The sequence below is a fragment of the Sinohyriopsis cumingii genome, chromosome 17 (assembly GCF_028554795.1).
Source record: "Sinohyriopsis cumingii isolate HCF-2022 chromosome 17, ASM2855479v2, whole genome shotgun sequence".
NCBI lineage: Eukaryota > Metazoa > Mollusca > Bivalvia > Unionida > Unionidae > Sinohyriopsis > Sinohyriopsis cumingii.
The window spans coordinates 4,325,762-4,351,469 of NC_142977.1; the positions used below are offsets into that span (position 1 = coordinate 4,325,762).

The 25,708-nt window shown below is 36.4% G+C and overlaps 1 protein-coding gene and 1 pseudogene across 1 annotated transcript in view; both read right to left on the minus strand.

Moving 5' to 3' along the window:
* The window catches only part of LOC149777668 (NADPH-dependent diflavin oxidoreductase 1-like), a 106,926-nt gene that overhangs the window by 14,785 nt on the left and 66,433 nt on the right, over positions 1–25,708 (minus strand). The window contains exons 10-13 of the mRNA XM_089938717.1: positions 24,035–24,082; positions 13,458–13,565; positions 5,234–5,432; positions 670–729 (exon numbers count right to left, since the gene is read on the minus strand). Of these exons, the coding sequence (XP_089794843.1) occupies positions 670–729; positions 5,234–5,432; positions 13,458–13,565; positions 24,035–24,082 (415 nt within the window). The remainder of the gene's footprint in view (positions 1–669; positions 730–5,233; positions 5,433–13,457; positions 13,566–24,034; positions 24,083–25,708) is intronic.
* On the minus strand, positions 17,919–23,153 carry LOC149777669 (zinc finger protein 862-like; annotated as a pseudogene).

Genomic DNA, 25,708 nt, shown 5'->3' on the forward strand with positions numbered 1-25,708 from the left:
CTGCATAATTTGAACTCTGTCTGGTGAGTCTGGGTAACGACTATTCAACTGTTATAGTGCTAATTTGAACTCTGCCTGGTGAGTCTGGAAAACGACTATTCAACTGTTATAGTGCTAATTTGAACTCTGCTTGGTGAGTCTGGATAACGACTATTCAACTGTTATAGTGCTAATTTGAACTCTGCCTGGTGAGTCTGGATAATGACTATTTAACTGTTATAGTGCTAATTTGAACTCTGCCTGGTGAGTCTGGATAACGACTATTCAACTGTTATAGTGCTAATCTGAACTCTGCCTGATGAGTCTGGATAATGACTAGTCAACTGTTATAGTGCTAATTTGAACTCTGCCTGGTGAGTCTGGATAATGACTATTCAACTGTTATAGTGCTAATTTGAACTCTGCCTGGTGAGTCTGGATAACGACTATTCAACTGTTATAGTGCTAATCTGAACTCTGCCTGATGAGTCTGGATAATGACTATTCAACTGTTATAGTGCTAATCTGAACTCTGCCTGGTGAGTCTGGATAACAACTATTCAACTGTTATAGTGCTAATTTGAACTCTGCCTGGTGAGTCTGGATAACGACTATTCAACTGTTATAGTGCTAATTAAGTATCATATCATGCAGTTGTTTCTAGTGAGATTTTTAGGGATAATTATTTACCTCCAATGCTGGATGCAGTTCTTTCTTGTATAAAACTTCTAAATGGGGCACATCCTGTCCCTGTAATATTTTATTCAAAGTCATATTAACACACACATTTTTCTGCACAAATTAATAATGGAGTTTGTCTAGTCTAATGTGTCTTGTCTAACCTTTGTCTAATGCAATTTGTCTAGCTTAATGTGTCTACCTTTCCATATAAAAACATTTATTCCACATGTCTTTCTTACATTCACATCTGATACTGAATAATTATTACCATAATTGGAAAAGCACAAAGTCAATTAGAAAAAAGAACCCTGCCATGGCCTAAACAAATTTTGTAACTCTGAATTTCATTACTATTTAAAAAAAACATATCTTTGAAAGTGTTTATAATTCTATTAACTACTGATAAAAATGTTGTTTACAAAGACTTATTTTAGGAGAATACTATTAATTATCTAGACATCTGTGTAGTATAATCACTCTTTTATCACATACTATTATTTCAAAAAAGTTTACGATCAAATTTTAAAATCAGATGGTAACCGGGCTGGTTAAAAGGAAAGTAACCTAGTATCAAAAGATGACACTTTAATATGAACCAGTTAGCATTCTGACATCTGCTTTTCTTTCTTATAAATCATTACTACTTATTATACTTTGTAAAATATTTGTTATAGTTAAGTTTTAAAGAAATGTCAAGTAATAATATCACACAGTAGCCCAGTATTCTGTTAGCCCTGGGCTATATGAATTCAACATATGGTGGTTCAAAGCCAGCACTCTGGTAAACCCTGGGCTACAAGATTTCAACATATGGTGTCCCATACTCAGCACTATGGTAGACCCTTGACTACATGAATTCTACAGGTGGTAGTATATACCTAGCCTTCTTGGCTACATGAATTCAGCATGTGGTAGATCAGACACAACATTCTGGCATACCCTGGGTTATATGAATTCAACATGTGATAGCCCATATCCAGAATTCTGGTAGAGCCTGAGCTGAATGAATTCAGTATGTGGTAGCCCAGACATAGAATTTTGGTAACCACTGTGCTACATGAATTCAATATATGGTAGCCCATACCCATCATTCTGGTAGCCCCTTGGCTGCATGATTTCAACATATGCTAGCTCATACACAGCATTCTGGTAGCCCCTTGGCTGCATGATTTCAACATATGCTAGCTCATACACAGCATTCTGGTAGCCCCTTGGCTGCATGATTTCAACATATGCTAGCTCATACACAGCATTCTGGTAGCCCCTTGGCTGCATGATTTCAACATATGCTAGCTCATACACAGCATTCTGGTAGCCCCTTGGCTGCATGATTTCAACACATAGTAGCTCATACACAGCATTCTAGTAGCCCCTTGGCTGCATGATTTCAACATATGGTAGCTCATACACAGCATTCTGGTAGCCCCTTGGCTGCATAATTTCAACATATGGTAGCTCATACACAGCATTCTGGAAGCCCGTGGGCTGTACAAATTCAATAGGTGGTAGCCCCAACTTATGTTCTGGCAACCCTCTGGGCCATGGGCACAAGATTTGTCAAACAATGCATCCAATTTTACTCCTCTAGTAACCTGGGTTTGATCCCTGGTTCCAGCATGTAGAAGGGTATCTGGTAGCTAATATACATTATTCTGGTAGCCCTGTGGGCTGTATGCACTGGATCTATTGAACCCAACATCACATTTTATTTATCTAGTAACCTGTACGATCCCTGGTTCCAGTATGTGGAAGAGAATCTGGTAGCTAATATACATCATTCTGGTAGCCCTGTGGGCTGTATGCACTGGATCTATTTGATCCTACATCACATTTCATTTATCTAGTAAACTGTTTAATCCCTGGTTCCAGCATGTGGAAGGGTATCTGGTAGCTAACACCCATCAATCTAGTTGCCCTGTGGGTTGTATGCATAGGATCTATTGAACCCTATATCACATTTTATTTATCTAGTAACCTGTTTGATCCCTGGTTCCAGCATGTGGAAGGGTATATGGTAGCTAACACCCATCCTTCTGGTAGCCCTGTGGGCTGTATGCACAGAATCTATTAAAATCTACATCACATTTTATTTATCTAGTAAACTGTTTGATTCCTGGCTCCACCATGTGGAAGGGTTTGTGGTAGCATTCTGTTAGCCCACCCAACCCCCTGGCTGCAGACACAAGATTTTGTAAACTCTACATTTCATGTACTCATCTGCCATACTTTTGAATGACTAATGCACACCATTTATAACAAATTTTGTTTTGTGAGATTGTCTACATTTTATGGCAGAATAAACATTTTTTTTCCCAGATCAATCTGATGAGAAGACCGTGGCACTAAAGCTGCCTGGACATGTTGCATTCTGGGAAATATTCAAATTTGCTACACTGTAACAATATTGTTTACAAGCCTTATATAAGGTAACAAATTTGTCAGTAAATTATATTTCTCCTAGAAAACCTTCCTGATAAAATTAACACTGGGAATATAAGTCTTACTACCTCCTGAATTCAGCCCTCCCAAAAGACGAAAATTCATCATTCCAGTCAATATTATACAAAGGTCAATAACTCTTTTGCATTACATCCCCTTGCCATCAACAGGAGGTGCTTGTTTTAAATTGAGCAGAATGGGATGCTCACATTTTGGGGCGGATGAGACAGTATTAAAGTTATGTGATCAGGTAAATATTCTAGGAAAAAAAAATTAAAGGAAAATTTACTTTCTTCTTTGAATATGTTCCCTGATCTCATTAACTTTAGGAGGAACTAAGGTTGGATTCCCCATAGGAATATATGGTTTACCTCTGGGAAAAAGAAATAAATAAGATCTTCCTACCAAATATAATTCCCAGACAAATCAAGCAAAAGCTGTGTAGGTTACCTGCCTGGATGTTGTGCTGATGTGTGACAGAGACTTCAATTAGGTCTGGTAACCATCTGTGTGAAAGAGACTTCAATTGGGTCTTGTATGCACCTGTGTGACAGAGACTTAAGTTAGGTCTGGTACCCACCTGTGTGACAGAGACTTAAGTTAGGTCTGGTACCCACCTGTGCGACTGAGACTTCAATTGGGTCTGGACCCACCTGTGCGACTGAGACTTCAATTGGGTCTGGACCCACCTGTGTGACTGAGACTTCAATTGGGTCTGGTACCCACCTGTGTGACAGAGACTTAAGTCTGGTACCCACCTGTGCGACAGACTTCAATTGGGTCTGGACCCACCTGTGTGACTGAGACTTCAATTGGGTCTGGTACCCACCTGTGTCACATAAACTTCAATTGGGTCTGGTACCCACCTGTGTGACTGAGACTTCAATTGGGTCTGGTACCCACCTGTGCGACTGAGACTAGTTAGGTTTACCAGATCCTAAGCTGCTGTGGAGCTAAATCTTGCAGATAAAAACTCAAAGAGGTCAACTGTGCATGCCAGCCAATGGCCTTGATAATGTCTCTGATTGAAACATTATGGTGAATGGCAGTGCTCTGATCTGTCGAGTAGAGATTTTCAAAAGGCAATTGTTCTGATGAGAGACTATAGTGTGCATATTACCCACTTCAGTCAGGATGAGTGGCCTTGAGGGGTTACATCCTATCCCAGGCTTGACTGGTTCAGTTCATCTCAGACAAAGCTTCTGAGAATGTTTCAGATTCTGTCTCTTGGTATGTGTCAGTCAATACAGGAGAGAGGTCTTAAGGTCATATGACGACCTTCTGATTGCCCATTGATGGCAACCTATTCTTGGTGATGAAACCAGGTTATGTTATAAGAACTGCCAAACCATCTGACTGAAACATAAGATAAGATGGGCCAACAGAGAGGGCATGTAACTCCTTGATTCTGCATGACAAAGCTAACACTATCAGGCAACAGTTTTGCTATGAAAGGAACTTCAGTGAAGTCCTGGCTAAGAACCCAAATTTGTTTGAATCTATTGAAGTCAGAACTCAGGAAAGTTCCAATCGGGAAACTGTTTGAGAATTACAGGCTTTTTGTCATGACCAAAATCCTCTCTGTCTGATATGACAAAGCAGTAGACATTAATAATTGGAGCCGACAGACTAAGAAAAACATCAGCTACTTTTGAAACTGAGGCATGCAAAGAGTCAATGGTATGGATATTGTACCAGTCCTTGAAGTCACACAAATTTCTCTCATAAGCCGTCTTGACCATGTGATTCTTTCCATTACTGAATGATAAACTTTTTTATGCAGCAGGGCTTTCCTGACAAGAGCCAGGCATAAAGTAGGCCACACAGGAAACAGATGACATCTTACTGAACAGAGAGACTATGTAGTTGACTAGTTTCATGAAGACCCAGATACTTGTGTTCAAGAAGAAAGCGAGAAAGAGAAACAGAACAAATACCCTCAGTAGGCAATTCATACAGATTTCTGTGAGAAACATGGAGGGAACATGAAAATATGCATCTGTCACATTGAGATCGAGAACATGTCAGGAATCGTGTCTTATATTTTTATGAAAATACCAGGTAGGTAAAAATTAGTAATGCATAAAAATACCTGCTATACTGCATGTAAACAATGTATTCAATAAACTCTAACCTGGGCCAACCATTATGACAGGTGTCTTTGGATCTGTTGGGAAGTGTATTGTTCCTTTTCTCACCCAGACTGGTATTCTAACATTATTCGCTGGGTCCTGACTGGAAAGCCACGTTGAACAGACTCCCTTTCTGGGTTTGTACAACTTGGTTTTATAATGAACAACAGCCATCAAAATCTGAACTTCATTTGGAAAAACCTGAAAATATGAAATGGGGTCAATACATGGCACATCAGCACATCAAAGTTTTATCTAACGTAGTAATTTATCAATAATCGGTTAGTGGCTACTGATGATCAATTATCAAACTGACATAGTAATTTATCAATAATCGGTTAGTGGCTACTGACGATCAATTATCAAACTGACATAGTAATTTATCAGTAATAGGTTAGTGCCTACTGATGATCAATTATCAAACTGACATAGTAATTTATCAATAATCGGTTAGTGGTTACTGATGATCAATTATCAAACTGACATAGTAATTTATCAATAATCGGTTAGTGGCTACTGATGATCAATTATCAAATTGACATAGTAATTTATCAATAATTGGTTAGTGCCTACTGATGATCAATTATCAAACTGACATAGTAATTTATCAATAATCGGTTAGTGGTTACTGATCATCAATTATCAAACTGACATAGTAATTTATCAATAATAGGTTAGTGGCTACTGACGATCAATTATCAAACTGACATAGAATTTATCAATAATCGGTTAGTGGCTACTGATGATCAATTATCAAACTGACATAGTAATTTATCAATAATTGGTTAGTGGCTACTGACGATCAATTACCAAATTGAGATAGTAATTTATCAATAATCGGTTAGTGGCTACTGATGATCAATTATCAAATTGACATAGTAATTTATCAATAATAGGTTAGTGGCTACTGACGATCAATTATCAAACTGACATAGAATTTATCAATAATCGGTTAGTGGCTACTGATGATCAATTATCAAATTGACATAATAATTTATCAATAATCGGTTAGTGCCTACTGATGATCAATTATCAAACTGACATAGTAATTTATCAATAATCGGTTAGTGGCTACTGATGATCAATTATCAAACTGACATAGTAATTTATCAATAATTGGTTAGTGGCTACTGATGATCAATTATCAAACTGACATAGTAATTTATCAATAATCGGTTAGTGGCTACTGATGATCAATTATCAAACTGACATAGTAATTTATCAATAATTGGTTAGTGGCTACTGATGATCAATTATCAAATGACATAGTAATTTATCAATAATTGGTTAGTGGCTACAGATGATCAATTATCAAATTGACAGTAATTTATCAATAATTGGTTAGTGGCTACTGATGATCAATTATCAAATTGACATAGTAATTTATCAATAATCGGTTAGTGGCTACTGATGATCAATTATCAAATTGACATAGTAATTTATCAATAATTGGTTAGTGGCTACTGATGACCAATTATCAATTGACATGGTAATTTATCAATAATCGGTTAGTGGCTACTGACGATCAATTATCAATTGACATAGTAATTTATCAATAATCGGTTAGTGGCTACTGACGATCAATTACCAAATTGAGATAGTAATTTATCAATAATCGGTTAGTGGCTACTGATGATCAATTATCAAATTGACATAGTAATTTATCAATAATTGGTTAGTGGCTACTGATGATCAATTATCAAATTGACATAGTAATTTATCAATAATTGGTTAGTGGCTACTGATGATCAATTATCAAATTGACATAGTAATTTATCAATAATCGGTTAGTGGCTACTGATGATCAATTATCAAATTGACATAGTAATTTATCAATAATTGGTTAGTGGCTACTGATGATCAATTATCAAATTGACATAGTAATTTATCAATAATTGGTTAGTGGCTACTGATGATCAATTATCAAACTGACACAGTAATTTATCAATAATCGGTTAGTGGCTACTGATGATCAATTATCAAACTGTATCTGATTCCCAACAACATACCACAGGCAGCCTTAAAAGAATCGATTTTCACCTATGAAACATTTAGCAAGGCAGGATCCCATCTGTTTCAGGCTGGTGATACAAGGATGCATTGATACGAAAATGATCTCAACAGTGATACAAAACAATGCAATATGGAACTTCTTTCAACAGTGATACAAAATGATACAACATGGAACCCCTCTCAGCAGTGATACAAAATGATACAATATGGAACCCCTCTCAACAGTGATACAAAGGAAGCATTGACATGGAACCCTTCTCAACAATGATACAAAAGATGCATTGATATGGAACCCCTCTCAAAAGTGATACAAAGGATGCATCGATATGGAACCCATCTCAACAGTGATACAAAGGATGCATTGACATGGAACCCCTCTCAAGAGTGATACAAAGGATGCATTGATATGGAACCCCTCTCAACAGTGATACAAAGGAAGCATTGACATGGAACCCATCTCAACAATGATACAAAAGATGCATTGATATGGAACCCCTCTCAAAAGTGATACAAAGGATGCATCGATATGGAACCCATCTCAACAGTGATACAAAGGATGCATTGATATGGAACCCCTCTCAAGAGTGATACAAAGGATGCATTGATATGGAACCCCACTCAACAGTGATAAAAAGGAAGCATTGATATGGAAATATTCTCAACAATGATACAAAGGATGCATTGATATGGAACCCCTCTCAAAAGTGATACAAAGGATGCATCGATATGGAACCCCTCTCAACAATCATACAAAGGATTCATTGATATGGAACCCTTCTCAAGAGTGATACAAAGGATGCATTGATATGGAACCCCACTCAACAGTGATAAAAAGGAAGCGTTGATATGGAACCCCTCTCAACAATGATACAAAGGATGCATTGATATGGAACCCCTCTCAACAGTGATACAAAGGATGCATTGATATGGAACCCCTCTCAACAGTGATACAAAGGTAGCACTGATATGGAACCCCTCTCAACAATGATACAAAGGATGCATTGATATGGAACCCATCTCAAGAGTGATACAAAGGATGCACTGATATGGAACCCCTCTCAACAGTGATACAAAGGTAGCACTGATATGGAACCCCTCTCAACAATGATACAAAGGATGCACTGATATGGAACCCCTCTCAACAGTGATACAAAGGTAGCACTGATATGGAACCCCTCTCAACAGTGATACAAGGGATGCATTGATATGGAACCCCTCACAAAAATAATGGGGCCCCGAGTGGCCGAGTGGTCTAAAGCGCTCACCGTTCCGGATCACTGCCATCTCACCTCTGTCTGCGTGGGTTCAAGTCCAAGGCTCGGCTAGCGTGGATACGTGGGAAAGCCTGCCAGTAGCTTCTCGTGGGTCGGTGGTTCTTCCCTGGGTTTTCCAGGGTTCTTCCTCCACTAGTTATACTGGCCGCCATGTATAGCCTATCTAGTGCTGAAAATGGCGTTAAACCCTAAAACAACAACAACAACAACAACACAAAAATAATACAAAGGAAGCACTGATATGGAACCCCTCTCAAGAGTGATGCAAAGGATGCATTGATATGGAACCCATCTTATCACTGATACAAAGGAAGCATTGATATGGAAACCCTCTCAACAGTGATACAAAGGATGCATTGATATGGAACCCATCTTATCACTGATACAAAAGAAGCATTGATATGGAAACCCTCTCAACAGTGATACAAAGGATGCATTGATATGGAACCCCTCTCAAAAGTGATACAAAGGATGCATTGATATGGAAACCATCTCAACAGTGATACAAAGGAAGCATAGATATGGAACCCCTCTCAACAGTGATACAAAGGATGCATTGATATGGAACCCATCTTATCACTGATACAAAGGAAGCATTGATATGGAATCCCTCTCAACAGTGATACAATGGATGCATTGACATGGAACTGATCTCAACAGTGATACAAGGATGCATCGATATGGAACCCATCTCAACAGTGATACAAAGGATGCATTGATATGGAACCATTCTCAACAGTGATACAAAGGATGCATTGATATGGAACCATTCTCAACAGTGATACAAGAATGCATTGATATGGAACCCCTCTCAACAGTGATACAAAGGATGCACTGATATGGAACCCCTCTCAACATTGATACAAAGGATGCATTGATATGGAACCCTTCTCAATAGTGATACAAAGGATGCATTGATATGGAACTGATCTCAACAGAGATACAAAGGATGCACTAATACGGAACTGATCTCAACAGTGATACAAAGGATGTATTGATATGGAACCCCTCTCAACAGTGATACAAAGGATGCCCTGATATGGAACCATTCTCAACAGTGATACAAAGGATGCATTGATATGGAACTGATCTCAACAGTGATACAAAGGATGCATTGATATGGAACTGATCTCAACAGAGATACAAAGGATGCACTAATACGGAACTGATCTCAACAGTGATACAAAGGATGTATTGATATGGAACCCCTCTCAACAGTGATACAAAGGATGCATTGACATGGAACCCCTCTCAACAGTGATACAAAGGATGCATTGATATGGAACTAATCTCAACAGTGATACAAAGGATGCACTGATATGGAACTGATCTCAACAGAGATACAAAGGATGCACTAATACGGAACTGATCTCAACAGTGATACAAAGGATGCACTGACATGGAACCCATCTCAACAGTGATACAAAGGATGCATTGACATGGAACCCCTCTCAACAATTATACAAAGGATTCATTGATATGGAACCCTTCTCAACAGTGATACAAAGGATGCATTGATATGGAACCCCTCTCAACAGTGATACAAAGGATGCATTGATATGGAACTAATCTCAACAGTGATACAAAGGATGCACTGACATGGAACCCATCTCAACAGTGATACAAAGGATGCATTGACATGGAACCCCTCTCAACAATTATACAAAGGATTCATTGATATGGAACCCTTCTCAACAGTGATACAAAGGATGCATTGATATGGAACCCCTCTCAACAGTGATACAAAGGATGCATTGATAAGGAACCCCTCTCAACAGTTATACAAAGGATGCATTGATATGGAACTGATCTCAACAGTGATACAAAGGATGCATTGATAAGGAACCCCTCTCAACAGTTATAAAAAGGATGCATTGATATGGAACCCCTCTCAACAGTGATACAAAGGATGCATTGATATGGAACCCTTCTCAACAGTGATACAAACGATGCATTGATATGGAACTGATCTCAACAGTGATACAAAGGATGCATTGATATGGAACTCTTCTCAACAGTGATACAAAGGATGCATTGATAAGGAACCCCTCTCAACAGTTATACAAAGGATGCATTGATATGGAACCCCTCTCAACACCGATACAAAGGATGCACTGATATGGAACCCCTCTCAACAGTGATACAAAGGATGCATTGATAAGGAACCCCTCTCAACAGTTATACAAAGGATGCATTGATATGGAACCCCTCTCAACAGTGATACAAAGGATGCATTGATAAGGAACCCCTCTCAGCAATGATACAAAGGATACATTGATATGGAACTGATCTCAACAGTTATACAAAGGATGCATTGACATGGAACCCTTCTCAACAGTGATAAAAAGGATGCATTGATATGTAACCCCTCTCAACAGTGATACAAAGGATGCATTGATATGGAACCCTTCTCAACAGTGATACAAAGGATGCATTGATATGGAAACCCTCTCAACAGTGATACAAAGGATACATTGATATGGAACTGATCTCAACAGTGATACAAAGGATGCATTGATATGGAACCCTTCTCAACAGTGATACAAAGGATGCATTGATATGGAAACCCTCTCAACAGTGAAACAAAGGATACATTGATATGGAACTGATCTCAACAGTGATACAAAGGATACATTGATATGGAACCCCTCTCAACAGTGATACAAAGGATGCATTGATATGTAACCCCTCTCAACAGTGATACAAAGGATACATTGATATGGAACTGATCTCCACAGTGATACAAAGGATACATTGATATGGAACCCATCTCAACAGTGATACAAAGGATGCATTCATATGGAACCCCTCTCAACAGTGATACAAAGGATGCATTGATATGGAACCCCTCTCAACAGTGATACAAAGGATGCATTGATATGGAAACCCTCTCAACAGTGATACAAAGGACACATTGATATGGAACCCCTCTCAACAGTGATACAAAGGATGCATCGATATGTAACCCCTCTCAACAGTGATACAAAGGATGCATTGACATGGAACCCATCTCAACATTGATAAAAAGGATGCATTGATATGGAACCCCTCTCAACAGTGATACAAAGGATGCATTGATATGGAACCCCTCTCAACAGTGATACAAAGGATGCATTGATATGGAAACCCTCTCAACAGTGATACAAAGGATACACTGATATGGAACTGATCTCAACAGTGATACAAACGACACATTGATATGGAACCCCTCTCAACAGTGATACAAAGGATGCATTGATATGTAACCCCTCTCAACAGTGACACAAAGGATACATTGATATGGAACTGATCTCAACAGTGATACAAAGGATGCATTGATATGGAGCCCCTCTCAACAATGATACAAAGGATGCATTAAATATGGAACCCCTCTCAACAGTGACACAAAGGATGCATTGATATGGAAACCCTCTCAACAGTGATGCAAAGGATGCATTGATATGTAACCCCTCTCAACAGTGATACAAAGGATACATTGATATGGAACTGATCTCAACAGTGATACAAAGGATGCATTGATATGGAACTCTTCTCAACAGTGATACAAAGGATGCATTGATATGGAACCCCTCTCAACAGTAATACAAAGGATGCATGAATATGGAAACCCTCTCAACAGTGATACAAAGGACGCATTGATATGTAACCCCTCTCAACAGTGACACAAAGGATACATTGATATGGAACTGATCTCAACAGTGATACAAAGGATGCATTGATATGGAGCCCCTCTCAACAGTGATACAAAGGATGCATTAATATGGAAACCCTCTCAACAGTGATACAAAGGATGCATTGATATGGAACCCTTCTCAACAGTGATACAAAGGATGCATTGATATGGAAACCCTCTCAACAGTGATACAAAGGATACATTGATATGGAACTGATCTCAACAGTGATACAAAGGATGCATTGATATGGAACCCTTCTCAACAGTGATACAAAGGATGCATTGATATGGAAACCCTCTCAACAGTGAAACAAAGGATACATTGATATGGAACTTATCTCAACAGTGATACAAAGGATACATTGATATGGAACCCCTCTCAACAGTTAGACAAAGGATGCATTGATATGTAACCCCTCTCAACAGTGATACAAAGGATACATTGATATGGAACTGATCTCCACAGTGATACAAAGGATACATTGATATGGAACCCATCTCAACAGTGATACAAAGGATGCATTCATATGGAACCCCTCTCAACAGTGATACAAAGGACGCATTGATATGTTACCCCTCTCAACAGTGATACAAAGGATACATTGATATGTTACCCCTCTCAACAGTGATACAAAGGATACATTGATATGGAATTGATCTCAACAGTGATACAAAGGATGCGTTGATATGGAAACACTCTCAACAGTGATACAAAGGATGCATTGATATGGAACCCCTCTCAACAGTGATAGAAAGGATGCATTGATATGGAACAGATCTCAACAGTGATACAAAGGATACATTGATATGGACTACACAGACTAATGAATTTTATTCAGATATAAAACTGTATTATTTATAAAGTCATTAGTTTTCTGGACTGTCAATTATTTAAACAAATCTGCATCTTATGTTGGGTACTGATAACTGATGTATTACTGTTACTGTAATGAATTATTCAAAATATTTTGTTGGGTACTGATGACTGTTGTTTTACTGCTATAGTTACATAATAGTCAAATACTGTCTTTGATTGGGTACTGATGACTGATGTTTCGGTGCTATAGTTGTGTATCAAAATCAAAGTCTTCCGATGTTACTCACAATTAATGTTTTACTGTCATAGGAGTGTATTTTTACCATTTCAACCCCATTACAAGTGGCCATCCTTTGTATCAGGCCATCATTACAATGAAAAACATGGTCAAAATGGAATAGTCTCAAAACTGGATATTGGTTTAGCATAATTAGACTACACTTACGAACCTTTTGTGAAGACGCTATTGAGAAAGCTCGAGGCTGTAGGTGAGGGATCAAATCAAACAAATAGTTCAACGGTAAATTGGCACAAGTGTTGGGAAAATCTTGTAAAACCTAAAATCAGAAAAACAATGAAAATTACCCAAGGCACAATATTTATATTTATTCTTAAAAAAACTACACATGCAAAAATATTTTGTAAATTAAAAGTAGCATGCAATGATTGTTGTTGTTGTTGTTGTTGTTGGGTTTAACACCATTTTTCAGCACACGATAGGCTATACATGGCGGCCAGTATTAATGGTGGAGGAAGAACCCAGGAAAACCCCGGAAAGAACCACCGACCCACAAGAAGCTACTGGCAAGCTTTCTCACATACCCACACTGGCTGAATCCAAGACTCGAACCCACGCAGACAGAGGTGAGATGGTAGTGATCCATAACGGAGAGCCTTTTAGACCACTCGGCCACTAGGGGCCCCAGCATGCAATAAAAATAATGATAAAAAGTGCTTTAAACATTTGGATTTCAAATAATAGGCTGAGAAATGCTGCTAAAGATTTCTGAAAGAAATATTCCAGCTGTAGATTATTTTTCTTGTAAAACAGATGTTTTTATTTCCTACCAATTATGTATAAAAATTTACATCTCAAGAAGAATCAGGATCTCCTTACAATGTAAAAATTTAATTCATGAATGCAAGAGCTGATGTCTATATTCCTCTTTGATATTGCTTCTTGTACATATAACTTCAGGTAAACAATGAAATTAGGTAAAGAAAACAAAAAATCAAGTCCAGATCCCTGCACAGATAACAAACTGCTATAATTCTAATGTTCTTGGTAAACAATCCAGAATGTCTGGAGATGATTTGTACAGTAACTTGGTGTAATACTCCACAATACGACACACTTTTATTATGTAACTATACTTAGTGTAATACTGCACAATAAGACACACTTTTATCAAGGAACTTTACTTAGTGGAATACTGCACAATAAGACACACTTTTATCATGTAACTATACTTAGTGTAATACTCCACAATATGACACACTTTTATCTTGTAACTATACTTAGTGTAATACTGCACAATAAGACACACTTTTATCATGTAACTTTACTTAGTGTAATACTGCACAATAAGACACACTTTTATCTTGTAACTATACTTAGTGTAATACTCCACAATAAGACACTTTTATCATGTAACTTTACTTAGTGTAATACTGCACAATAAGACACACTTTTATCTTGTAACTTTACTTAGTGTAATACTGCACAATAAGACACACTTTTATCTTGTAACTTTACTTAGTGTAATACTGCACAATAAGACACACTTTTATCTTGTAACTATACTTAGTGTAATACTCCACAATATGACACACTTTTATCATGTAACTATACTTAGTGTAATACTGCACAATATGACACACTTTTATCATGTAACTATACTTAGTGTAATACTGCACAATAAGACACACTTTTATCATGTAACTTTACTTAGTGTAATACTGCACAATAAGACACACTTTTATCATGTAACTTTACTTAGTGTAATACTGCACAATAAGACACACTTTTATCTTGTAACTTTACTTAGTGTAATACTGCACAATAAGACACACTTTTATCTTGTAACTTTACTTAGTGTAATACTGCACAATAAGACACACTTTTATCATGTAACTATACTTAGTGTAATACTCCACAATATGACACACTTTTATCATGTAACTATACTTAGTGTAATACTGCACAATAAGACACACTTTTATCATGTAACTTTACTTAGTGTAATACTGCACAATAAGACACACTTTTATCTTGTAACTTTACTTAGTGTAATACTGCACAATATGACACACTTTTATCATGTAACTATACTTAGTGTAATACTCCACAATATGACACACTTTTATCATGTAACTATACTTAGTGTAATACTGCACAATAAGACACACTTTTATCATGTAACTATACTTAGTGTAATACTGCACAATAAGACACACTTTTATCATGTAACTATACTTAGTGTAATACTGCACAATAAGACACACTTTTATCATGTAACTATACTTAGTGTAATACTGCACAACAAGACACAATTTTATCATGTAACTATACTTAGTGTAATACTGCACAATAAGACACACTTTTATCATGTAACTATACTTAGTGTAATACTGCACAATAAGACACACTTTTATTATGTAACTATACTTAGTGTAATAATGCACAACAAGACACAATTTTATCATGTAACTATACTTAGTGTAATACTGCACAATAAGACACACTTTTATCATGTAACTATACTTAGTGTAATACTGCACAACAAGACACAATTTTATCATGTAACTATACTTAGTGTAATACTGCACAATAAGACACACTTTTATCATGTAACTATACTTAGTGTAATACTGCACAATAAGACACACTTTTATCATGTAACTATACTTAGTGTAATACTCCACAATAAGACACACTTTTATTATGTAACTATACTTAGTGTAATACTGCACAATACGACACACTTTTACTATGTAACTATACTTAGTGTAATAATGCACAACAAGACACAATTTTATCATGTAACTATACTTAGTGTAATACTGCACAATAAGACACACTTTTATCATGTAACTATACTTAGTGTAATACTGCACAATAAGACACACTTTTATCATGTAACTATACTTAGTGTAATAATGTACAACAGGACACAATTTTATCATGTAACTATACTTAGTGTAATACTGCACAATAAGACACACTTTTATCTTGTAACTTTACTTAGTGTAATACTGCACAATAAGACACACTTTTATTATGTAACTATACTTAGTGTAATATTGCACAATAAGACACACTTTTATTATGTAACTATACTTAGTGTAATACTCCACAATAAGACACACTTTTATCATGTAACTTTACTTAGTGTAATACTGCACAATAAGACACAATTTTATCTTGTAGCTTTACTTAGTGTAATATTCCACAATACGACACACTTTTATCATGTAACTTTACTCAAGATCTGGACATTATTCAACGAATTTCATAAATTCAATATTAAATCATTACCCACTTGAAACCCTCTATTTATACTGTCATATAGCTGCATACACATCACACATGTATACAGAGATGTCTAATAACTGCATACACAGCACACATGTATACAGAGATGTCTAATAACTGCATACACAGCACACATGTATACACAGATGTCTAATAACTGCATACACATCACATATGTATACAGAGATGTCTAATAACTGCATACACATCACACATGTATACAGAGATGTCTAATAACTGCATACACATCACACATGTATACAGAGATGTCTAATAACTGCGTACACATCACACATGTATACAGAGATGTCTAATAACTGCATACACAGCACACATGTATACAGATATGTCTAATAACTGCATACACAGCACACATGTATACAGATATGTCTTATAACTGCATACACAGCACACATGTACACAATAAGCTGTCTTATTATTGCAAACACTGCACCTATGTATACTATATGCTGTCTTATTATTTTATACATAGCACCTATGTTTACAATAAGCTGTCTTATTATTGCAAACACAACACCTATGTATACTATAAGCTGTCTTATTATTTTATACATAGCACCTATGTATACTATATGCTGTCTTATTATTGTAAACACTGCACCTATGTATACTATAAGCTGTCTTATTATTGTAAACACTGCACCCATGTACACTATAAGCTGTCTTATTATTATAAACACAGCACCTATGTATAATATAAGCTGTCTTATTATGGTAAACACAGCACCTATGTATACTATAAGCTGTCTTACTGTTAACACAGCACCTATGTATACTACATGCTGTATGCTGTCTTATTATGGCATATGTAGCAGCACATATGTATAATGATGTGCTGTTTTATTACAGCATATACCAGGGTTGCATCTAGGATTTGATAAATGTGGGCACCCACTGAATTTGAAAAAAAAGGGGGGAGGGCTAACGTAGCTATAAGGATGGGCCTTCAAGTATGGTGTAAAAAAAACTCAATGTATTCAAAAAAAGCAATAGCAAGTATAATAAGTGCATTACATGCATCTCGTGCCTTCTGTACATTATAGTATAACACTTAAAACTGAAATCAAAATCTTATGTTTTCTGATAACATTCTATCTACACACTAACCATTAAAGAATCAAACCAAAGACTGCAAATAGTGTCACTCCTCTGGCCAATCTTAAAAAATCAGTGTCATGTACTTCCTGTGTGTCACATGCTCAATTCTGATTGGTTACAAATCCATAATTCTGATTGGTTACAAATCCATAATTCTGATTGGTTACAAATCCATAATTCTGACTGGTTACAAATTCATATTAAGAAAGATCAGAAGAGCACATATTATCCTTTCATGGATGGCAAAAAAAAATTATTAAGAAAAAGTCCAAAGCTCAAAATGAATTAGGGAAAGTATATATACAGTTTCTATAACAGTTAACTCTTCACTGGAACATATATACATCTGAATCCAGACACACTAATTGTGACTGCATTATTCTGCAAATATGATCACGATTTCCTAAATAGCCTCCTGTCCTTCCTCATCCTCCACTCTACCAATTCCTTGTTAAAGTTGAAGTCTCTCAGAGGAGGTCCTTCAATTGAAATCATCATGAGTCTGTTGAGAACCTTTTCTTCTAGACGAATTCTTCCTGCAGTTTTGGTTCGATTTTGATTGCTGAATCCTCTCTCACAGTCAGCAGTTTGGTATGGCATAACCATGGCCACTGATGCTAACTGAAGAAGATTTGGAACTGTGTCTGCACGATGTTGATGTACAATCTGCCAGAGTCTGCACATTTTGTCTTTAGGGTACATTTCTCTTTTAATGATAGTCTTAGCAAGAGACCACTCTGTCAAAACATGTTTTGGGTCACACAAAGGAGGACTGATAGCTTTTTTGATTTCTTCCCCTGACCAAAATGATCACAGAGAGTTGTTATCTGGTCATAATCATACATTTCTTGTTCTTCAGAAGATAGGAATGTGAGGTCAGGTAGACCAAGAACATCAAATACTGTTGCCACCTGTGTGCTGCTCTTTTGAAATCTTGCAGCCATCTCCACCTGCAAATTTGTAACAAACTCGTGGCAAAGGTTAGACATATCATCTGAAAATTTTTTCAATGTGCTCCTGTGTAACTTGAGTTCAACACCATTGTAAGTGATTTCAGTTTTGTCTCCATCCTTAGATGATTCCAATTTTTCAGACATACAGGTCTGGCGATAGGATTTTCCCATGTCTGCTTTCTGTAAGGTAGAATTCAACATATCAAGTGCCGGTGACACAGCTGCTACATCCAAGTCCAATTTCTGTAAAAGCATATTTAGCCGTGCTAAGTGAGGTATGATATCCATCATAATAATCATGCATGCCACAAATTTGTAGTCTATGAGTTTATTCAACAAGTCTTGACGCTCTTTTGTCTTGTTATTCTTTTTGAAATAATTCACAAGAGCCCACCAGCTGTGAAAAATTGCATATAATGTATCATAAAATGCCAGCCATCTTATTTCATGCACCTCTCTGCCTTTCAGTTGAAGACTGTCCAGAACATTCTGGATTTCCTTCAATTCAGCTGTTCTCTTGGCAGATTTATTAAAAAAATAGTACAGTGTGACCCCCGCTATAGCGCGCTCCGTTATAACGTGAATTCGGATATAACGAGGTCATGTCATGGCTCCCAAAAATTTTTATACATGTAATTTTCTTGTGCACAAAAAAAAAGAATCTTAAAAAGTACAAAACAAATAGTAAAAAGTTGCTTATCATTTTGGGGAAGAGATTGCGTATGAATAATACACGACCATCGTGGCTTGGCTCCTGAAATTTTATATGTATTTTTCTCGTACACGAAAAAGTTTTTTATTTCTTCTTAAAAGAAAGAAGAAGAAACAATGCATAAAAAGTTTATTCTGGGATTGCATAGGTCTTCGCCAATGTCGCAAACTTGAATTGTTTTTCCTTATTGGCTGCAAAACATACCATCTGGCTTTTTTATTTGTTGACGACATTGTTGGCTGTTGAAACCTATATATACAACCATTGGTTTGGAGTGCAGAAATTCAGAGGCCACGTAAAAGGAAGCCACAAACTGGATATAAAATGCACTGAAATTTATCTATTGTTACATAAACAAATTCTTTGTCCATACTGACAAACCATCTAAACAGTGCATTGTCATATCATAATACTCTTATCCTGACATCTAGCATGAGTTCTGTATGTTGTGAAATATCCGCTTTTTTGTTGTTGACATTTCTGGTAACGGAGATCAACCGGACGAGGCATTGACTTGTAGTCTATTTTTCATTGGATTTTTGGCTGCTCGCTAGTAATTAATATATTTACAAAGACTGACGTTTAAAATTCCTCTTCTTTTCACTCAGAATTAAATCCTTCAGAACACTCATGTTTTCTGTAATAATCCATGTCATCAGAACACCTGTGTCTCTATCATCCGTTGACCCTTTGTTAATTTTCAGACGCATGTGTGGAAGGCAGCATCATGCTGCTACCACAAATGTAACAAAATAACAAAAAAATACAACAAAAAAAAATACATCTTACTTATTGGTTTATTCAGTAGGCATGGAGGGACAGCAACTAGAATAGATTAAACGACGGCAAATTCCTTTTTAAAAATGTACCCAGATAAAATAGTTTGCCGAAATTTCAAAGGAAACAGATTACCTTTGAAGCACCGACTGTTATGGAAACGTACTCAGCAAATGGAAAAATACGTCTCAATCATGCAATACAATTATTTGATGTTGCAGCCACAATAAGAATCGGGCATTCATTTGGTTCTCCAAAGCTGTCCTTTAGCGGTGACTTCAAAAACGCATGCAGCCTTCATCAAAGAAAGCCAACTACAATCTTTCAATAACAGCAAAGAACCTTTCAAAGGAAGTCAGTACCAAACTTAAATAAAATGGAATTTTGCATTTTCCAACGTGACTGGAACACGTTAACTGTGCTGTGAAAGTTTCCTTTTTGTAGGGAAAAAGTTTATGCTTACAGACGCTACCAAAGGCGGCTTAAAACGCAAACTAACTTTTACCGACTTGGAACGTACTTTAAAGTAAATGTGCCTCGTCATTCGTTACGTGATTGTGCTATGAGTTCTGTGCTGAATTCAGACCAATATGACCTGTTACAAAATTAATGAATATTTCAAAGCTGTATGCGTGTATATTTTCGATGGAATCACTTGTATTGTGGATTCAATGTATATGATGAGGTTCACAGGTGAGTACAGTGTTGATACTCTATACATTAAACATTTATATATAAACAGGATTCACGTATATGTACCAATTCATGGTTCTCTAAATAAAGTTAACTATTATATCATGTCTTCTCTGTTTTCACTACAGGTGTATTTCTCATTTAATATGCATCAATTTAAGTTGGTAACTGTGCCGACGAAGCACGTATTTTACCGCCCGCATTACCCACCCCCACACACAATTTGGGGGAGGGTATATTTTCTTCAGCTAACTGACTTGGTTGCATATAACACGGTTCGGTATATAACGCAGTCGGGTTTTATGGTTCCCAACTACTGTGTCACACTGTACAGGTCTTTAACTGTGTCTTCAAAGGGTTTCCTTGAGGTACGGAATGTTTTTTGATCCATGAAAGGTACACAAATTCAATCTATAAGCCATACAATGAATGCTGATCAAGTGTGGGCTTTTCTCCTTTAACCGTGTTGCTATGCCACTTTTGCGACCTGTCATCACTGATGCCCCATCACTGCCAAAACCAACAACTTTTTCAAGAGGAATCTCCTTCTATTCCAAGAACTGGACAACTTCTTTGAAAAGAACTTCAGCAGTGTGTGATTGGCCTTCCACTGACACATTACCAAGAAAAAGAGTTGTAGAAACAAACATGGTTGGTTCAATGATTCTTGCATAAATGACCAGCTTCTTGGTATTTGAAATGTCTGTATTCTCATCAATTAAGACGCTAATGAATGGACTACATCATACTTTCTGCATTAACTCGTATTCTATTACTGTTGCTTTGCAATCCTGGAGAAGAAAAAAAGCTCAATGATAAATTGAAGTATAAAAGTATTCTATTATCATTATTATTATTATTTTATTATTATTACAGTATTTGAGAAATGAAAAACAAATTTATTATTAAAAAACCCAAACTAAAATGACCAAAATCAGATGCAAATTGTGCAAGAATCTTAACCTAAGACTATGGAGTGTCTAAGGATATTGCCTTGTGATAATTCAGTTGTTTTAAAAAATCCCATCAAGGTGTTTCAGTGCTAAAATAACATGGCACTACAGTTGCTCTGTTAATTAAAGTCAATGAATTATAGTAATGAAGGAAGTGATTATGCCTGTCTGTATACAACGATTTTAAAAACAAAAAACATAGGTATTATATACATCACTGATGGGTCCCTACATAAGCACAGTTGTGATATAAGCAGATAAGGGTCAATGTCATTTGCTGCAACGATCATCAGAGCAAAAAATAATAACAACTTATTTACTAAAGCATTATATAAGTTTTAAGTGGTGGGATTTGTCTGACTACTTTATTTTGTCATGATGTCGACAGCAACTCCTTACATGGTCAGGAAATTATTCAAACAACAGAGACTGTATCATCATTTCAAACACACAAAAACTCGTTACAGTTATATTGAAATGTGACCTGTCTAGACAGGACAGAACTTCATGACAAAAGAAACAGGTACCAATAATCCAGATTTATTAGAAAAGAAAAACGTTATTCACCATTAAACATTGACAGGAAGTTATGACAACTAGCAACTGAATGCAATTTCATTGGCTGATCACGATGCTAGTGCTATTTTTAGTAACACAGGAATTCCTCAAGATGTGTACTGATCGGAACCTAACTGATCACGTTTTGGTTGCCTGTTTGCATGTAACTTTTTTCCATCTAAATTTCAATAGAAAAAATGTAAATAATATAAAAGAACTTACCTGAAATTCCTCTACAGAAGCCCTTAACGAATATGTTGCGTTTCCTCCTACTCTTATGTTGCCAACAACAACACCCAGAAAGTAAACAAAATCCAACAGTGAGCCATATTTTAGAGAAGCAATATTCTCCTTCGCCAAGTAATAGGCAACTGGCATAGCATGAATAATTGATTCAGATTTCTTGCTGATAGCAGCCATGCATGTAGTTTTAAGATTTTCACTTAGTTTCAAATCCTGAATCGCCTGTTTATGAGCTGCTAATTCAACATGTCTGTCACGGGCTGATGTCCTGAAATTAGCATTTCCAAGAATTTTTTTGCCAGTTTTTACACCCCATCCACAAAGCATCTCATTTTTTTCCTTCATTTCCAGCCATGGTTGATTTTGCTTCCAGTCTGAATCGAAAGAGTCCTTTTTTTCTTGGCGTTAGATGGACCCTTAGTTTCATCGCCGCCATCTTTAAGCAAATTATCATTAGCATCGTCCGATATGGGATTAGCCTGAGGAAGCGTTTGTTTACTGCCATTGTGCCTACTGACAGAAACTTCAGCACCCTGACCGTTATCAGAAGTGTTACTGCTAAAATAATGAAAAAGTGCCCGAGTTTTAACTGATTTAGCCATTTAACACATTGTCCCACCAAGCCAGCCTCTGTATCGTATGTGCTCTTCTGAACTTTGTTATTAACCGGTCAGAATTGAGGAAATGACAAACAGAAATACGTGATGTATTTACAAGTATACAAGTACAACATATTCACCAAGTGACAACCTGGAATTTTACAGCAAAAACAAAATAATAAAATAACGCATTCTTAACAAAAACATGTGCACAATTCTTATTTTATATGCAATTCTGCCCACACAGGATTAAAAATCTTGCAGGAAATCTTAAATTTGGGGGTGGGGGATTTGCATGATCACGCCTCCTAAATGCAACCCTGCATATACAACACATATGCATACTATATACTGTGTTATTACTGTATATATATACCAAATACGCACACAGATATTTATTACTGAATATACGATATATGTGTATACAGATATACTATCTTTTTTCTGTATACATAGTACATATGTATACTATAAACTGCCTTATTATTCTATACAAAGCAGCATGTGTATATAGATATGCTGTTTTATTATTGTATACACAGCACAAAGGTATTGATGTTTTTTTATTGAATACACTGTGATCAAAAATTTATTTTAATCTTAATTTTCTCAAACACAATCAGAACTGTTTTTTTTAGTGCTGATATCTCGAACACACAGTGTCACATACATGTGACAAATTATGTATTACTCAGCTTCTCAATGGTTGAAATCAGCTCAAACTCCCAGGTATTGTTTGCATGGAACAATCAAAACATTGTGTATAAATAATTGTTATAACCAATGATATATTTATATTCATGCTGCATTTCATTATTAACATTTTGCCTTATTTTAAACGCCATGACAGCTAAGTTGTGATGGAGGATGCATACATCTCTCACCTCAAGTATGGTTCGTTTCACTCTGTTACAGTAGCTGTACAGCTCCTCCTGAAATGTACACAAAATCTTTAAGTTAATTTGTTGATTGTTTCTTTTTGTGGATGATTTAAAAAGATTGTGACACTGGATATCACATTTATATGGATTTAATACAAACCTAATCTTAATCAAATAGCAAAACCACTTTATGACAATTCTGATGATGCAGTCTCTGGCAAAAGACATACAATAACATGTTGGCAAAGACATACATTAGCATGTTGGCAAAGACATACATTAACATGTTGGCAATGACATACATTAACATGGTGGCAAAGGCATACTTGTACAGTGAAATAAGGGCAATGTGAAAACTTGTACAGTATAATAAGGGCACATAAAAATGTACAGAAAAAGGCTACTTTATAAACTTGTACAGTATAATAAGGTTACTTTATAAACTTGTACAGTATAATAAGGGCACTTAAAAAATTGTACAGTATAAGGCTACTTTATAAACTTGTACAGTATAATAAGGGCACAAAAAAACTTGTACAGTATAATAAGGGTACTTTATAAACTTGTACAGATTAATAAGGGCATTTAAAAAACTTGTACAGTATAATAATGGTACTTTATCATCTTGTACAGTTGTTGTTGTTGTTGTTGTTGGGTTTAACGCCATTTTTCAGCACATGATAGGCTTTGTATGGCGGCCAGTATTAATGGTGGAGGAAGAACCCAGGAAAACCCCGGGAAGAACCACTGACCCACAAGAAGCTACTGGCAAGCTTTCTCACATACCCACATTGGCCAAATCCTAGACTCAAACCCACGCAGACAGAGGTGAGATGGCAGTGATCCATAATGGAGAGCGCTTTAGACCACTCGGGGCCCCCATCTTGTACAGTATAATAAGGGTACTTTATAAACTTGTACAGTATAATAAGGGTACTTTATAAACGTGTACAGTATAATAAGGGTACTGTATAAACTTGTACAGATTAATAAGGGCACTTAAAGAACTTGTACTGTATAATAATGGTACTTTATCATCTTGTACAGTATAATAAGGGCACTTTATAAACTTGTACAGATTAATAAGGGTACTTAAAGAACTTATACTGTATAATAATGGTACTTTATCATCTTGTACAGAATCATAAGGGTACTTTATAAACTTGTACAGATTTATAAAGGTACTTTATAAACCTGTACAGTATAATAAGGGTATTTTATAAACTTGCATAGTACAAGAGAACTTCATTACAGGATTATATGATCATGATTATGTATTTATCACAGTGAAATACCCAACCACAATCATTTAATCCTGATAATTTCAATTTTCTTCCTATCATCAAATCAGCAGATTCCATCAGGAAAACATCTGAGTTTAGATAGCACATATTTATATTTCATTTCCCTCTTCACATGGCACCAGAATACCTATCCCCATCTTTGCTAGCCAAGGGCTGATGACCTGGGATAGAGTGTCAGAGTGGGTCATGACACAGAGAGGGTAGAGTGTTAGAGTATGTCATGACACATATAGGGTAGAGTGTCAGAGTGGGTCATGACACAGATAGGGTAGAGTGTCAGAGTGGGTCATGACACATATAGAGTAGAGTGTCAGAGTGAGTCATGACACAGATAGGGTAGAGTGGAGAGTGGGTCATGACACATATAGGGTTG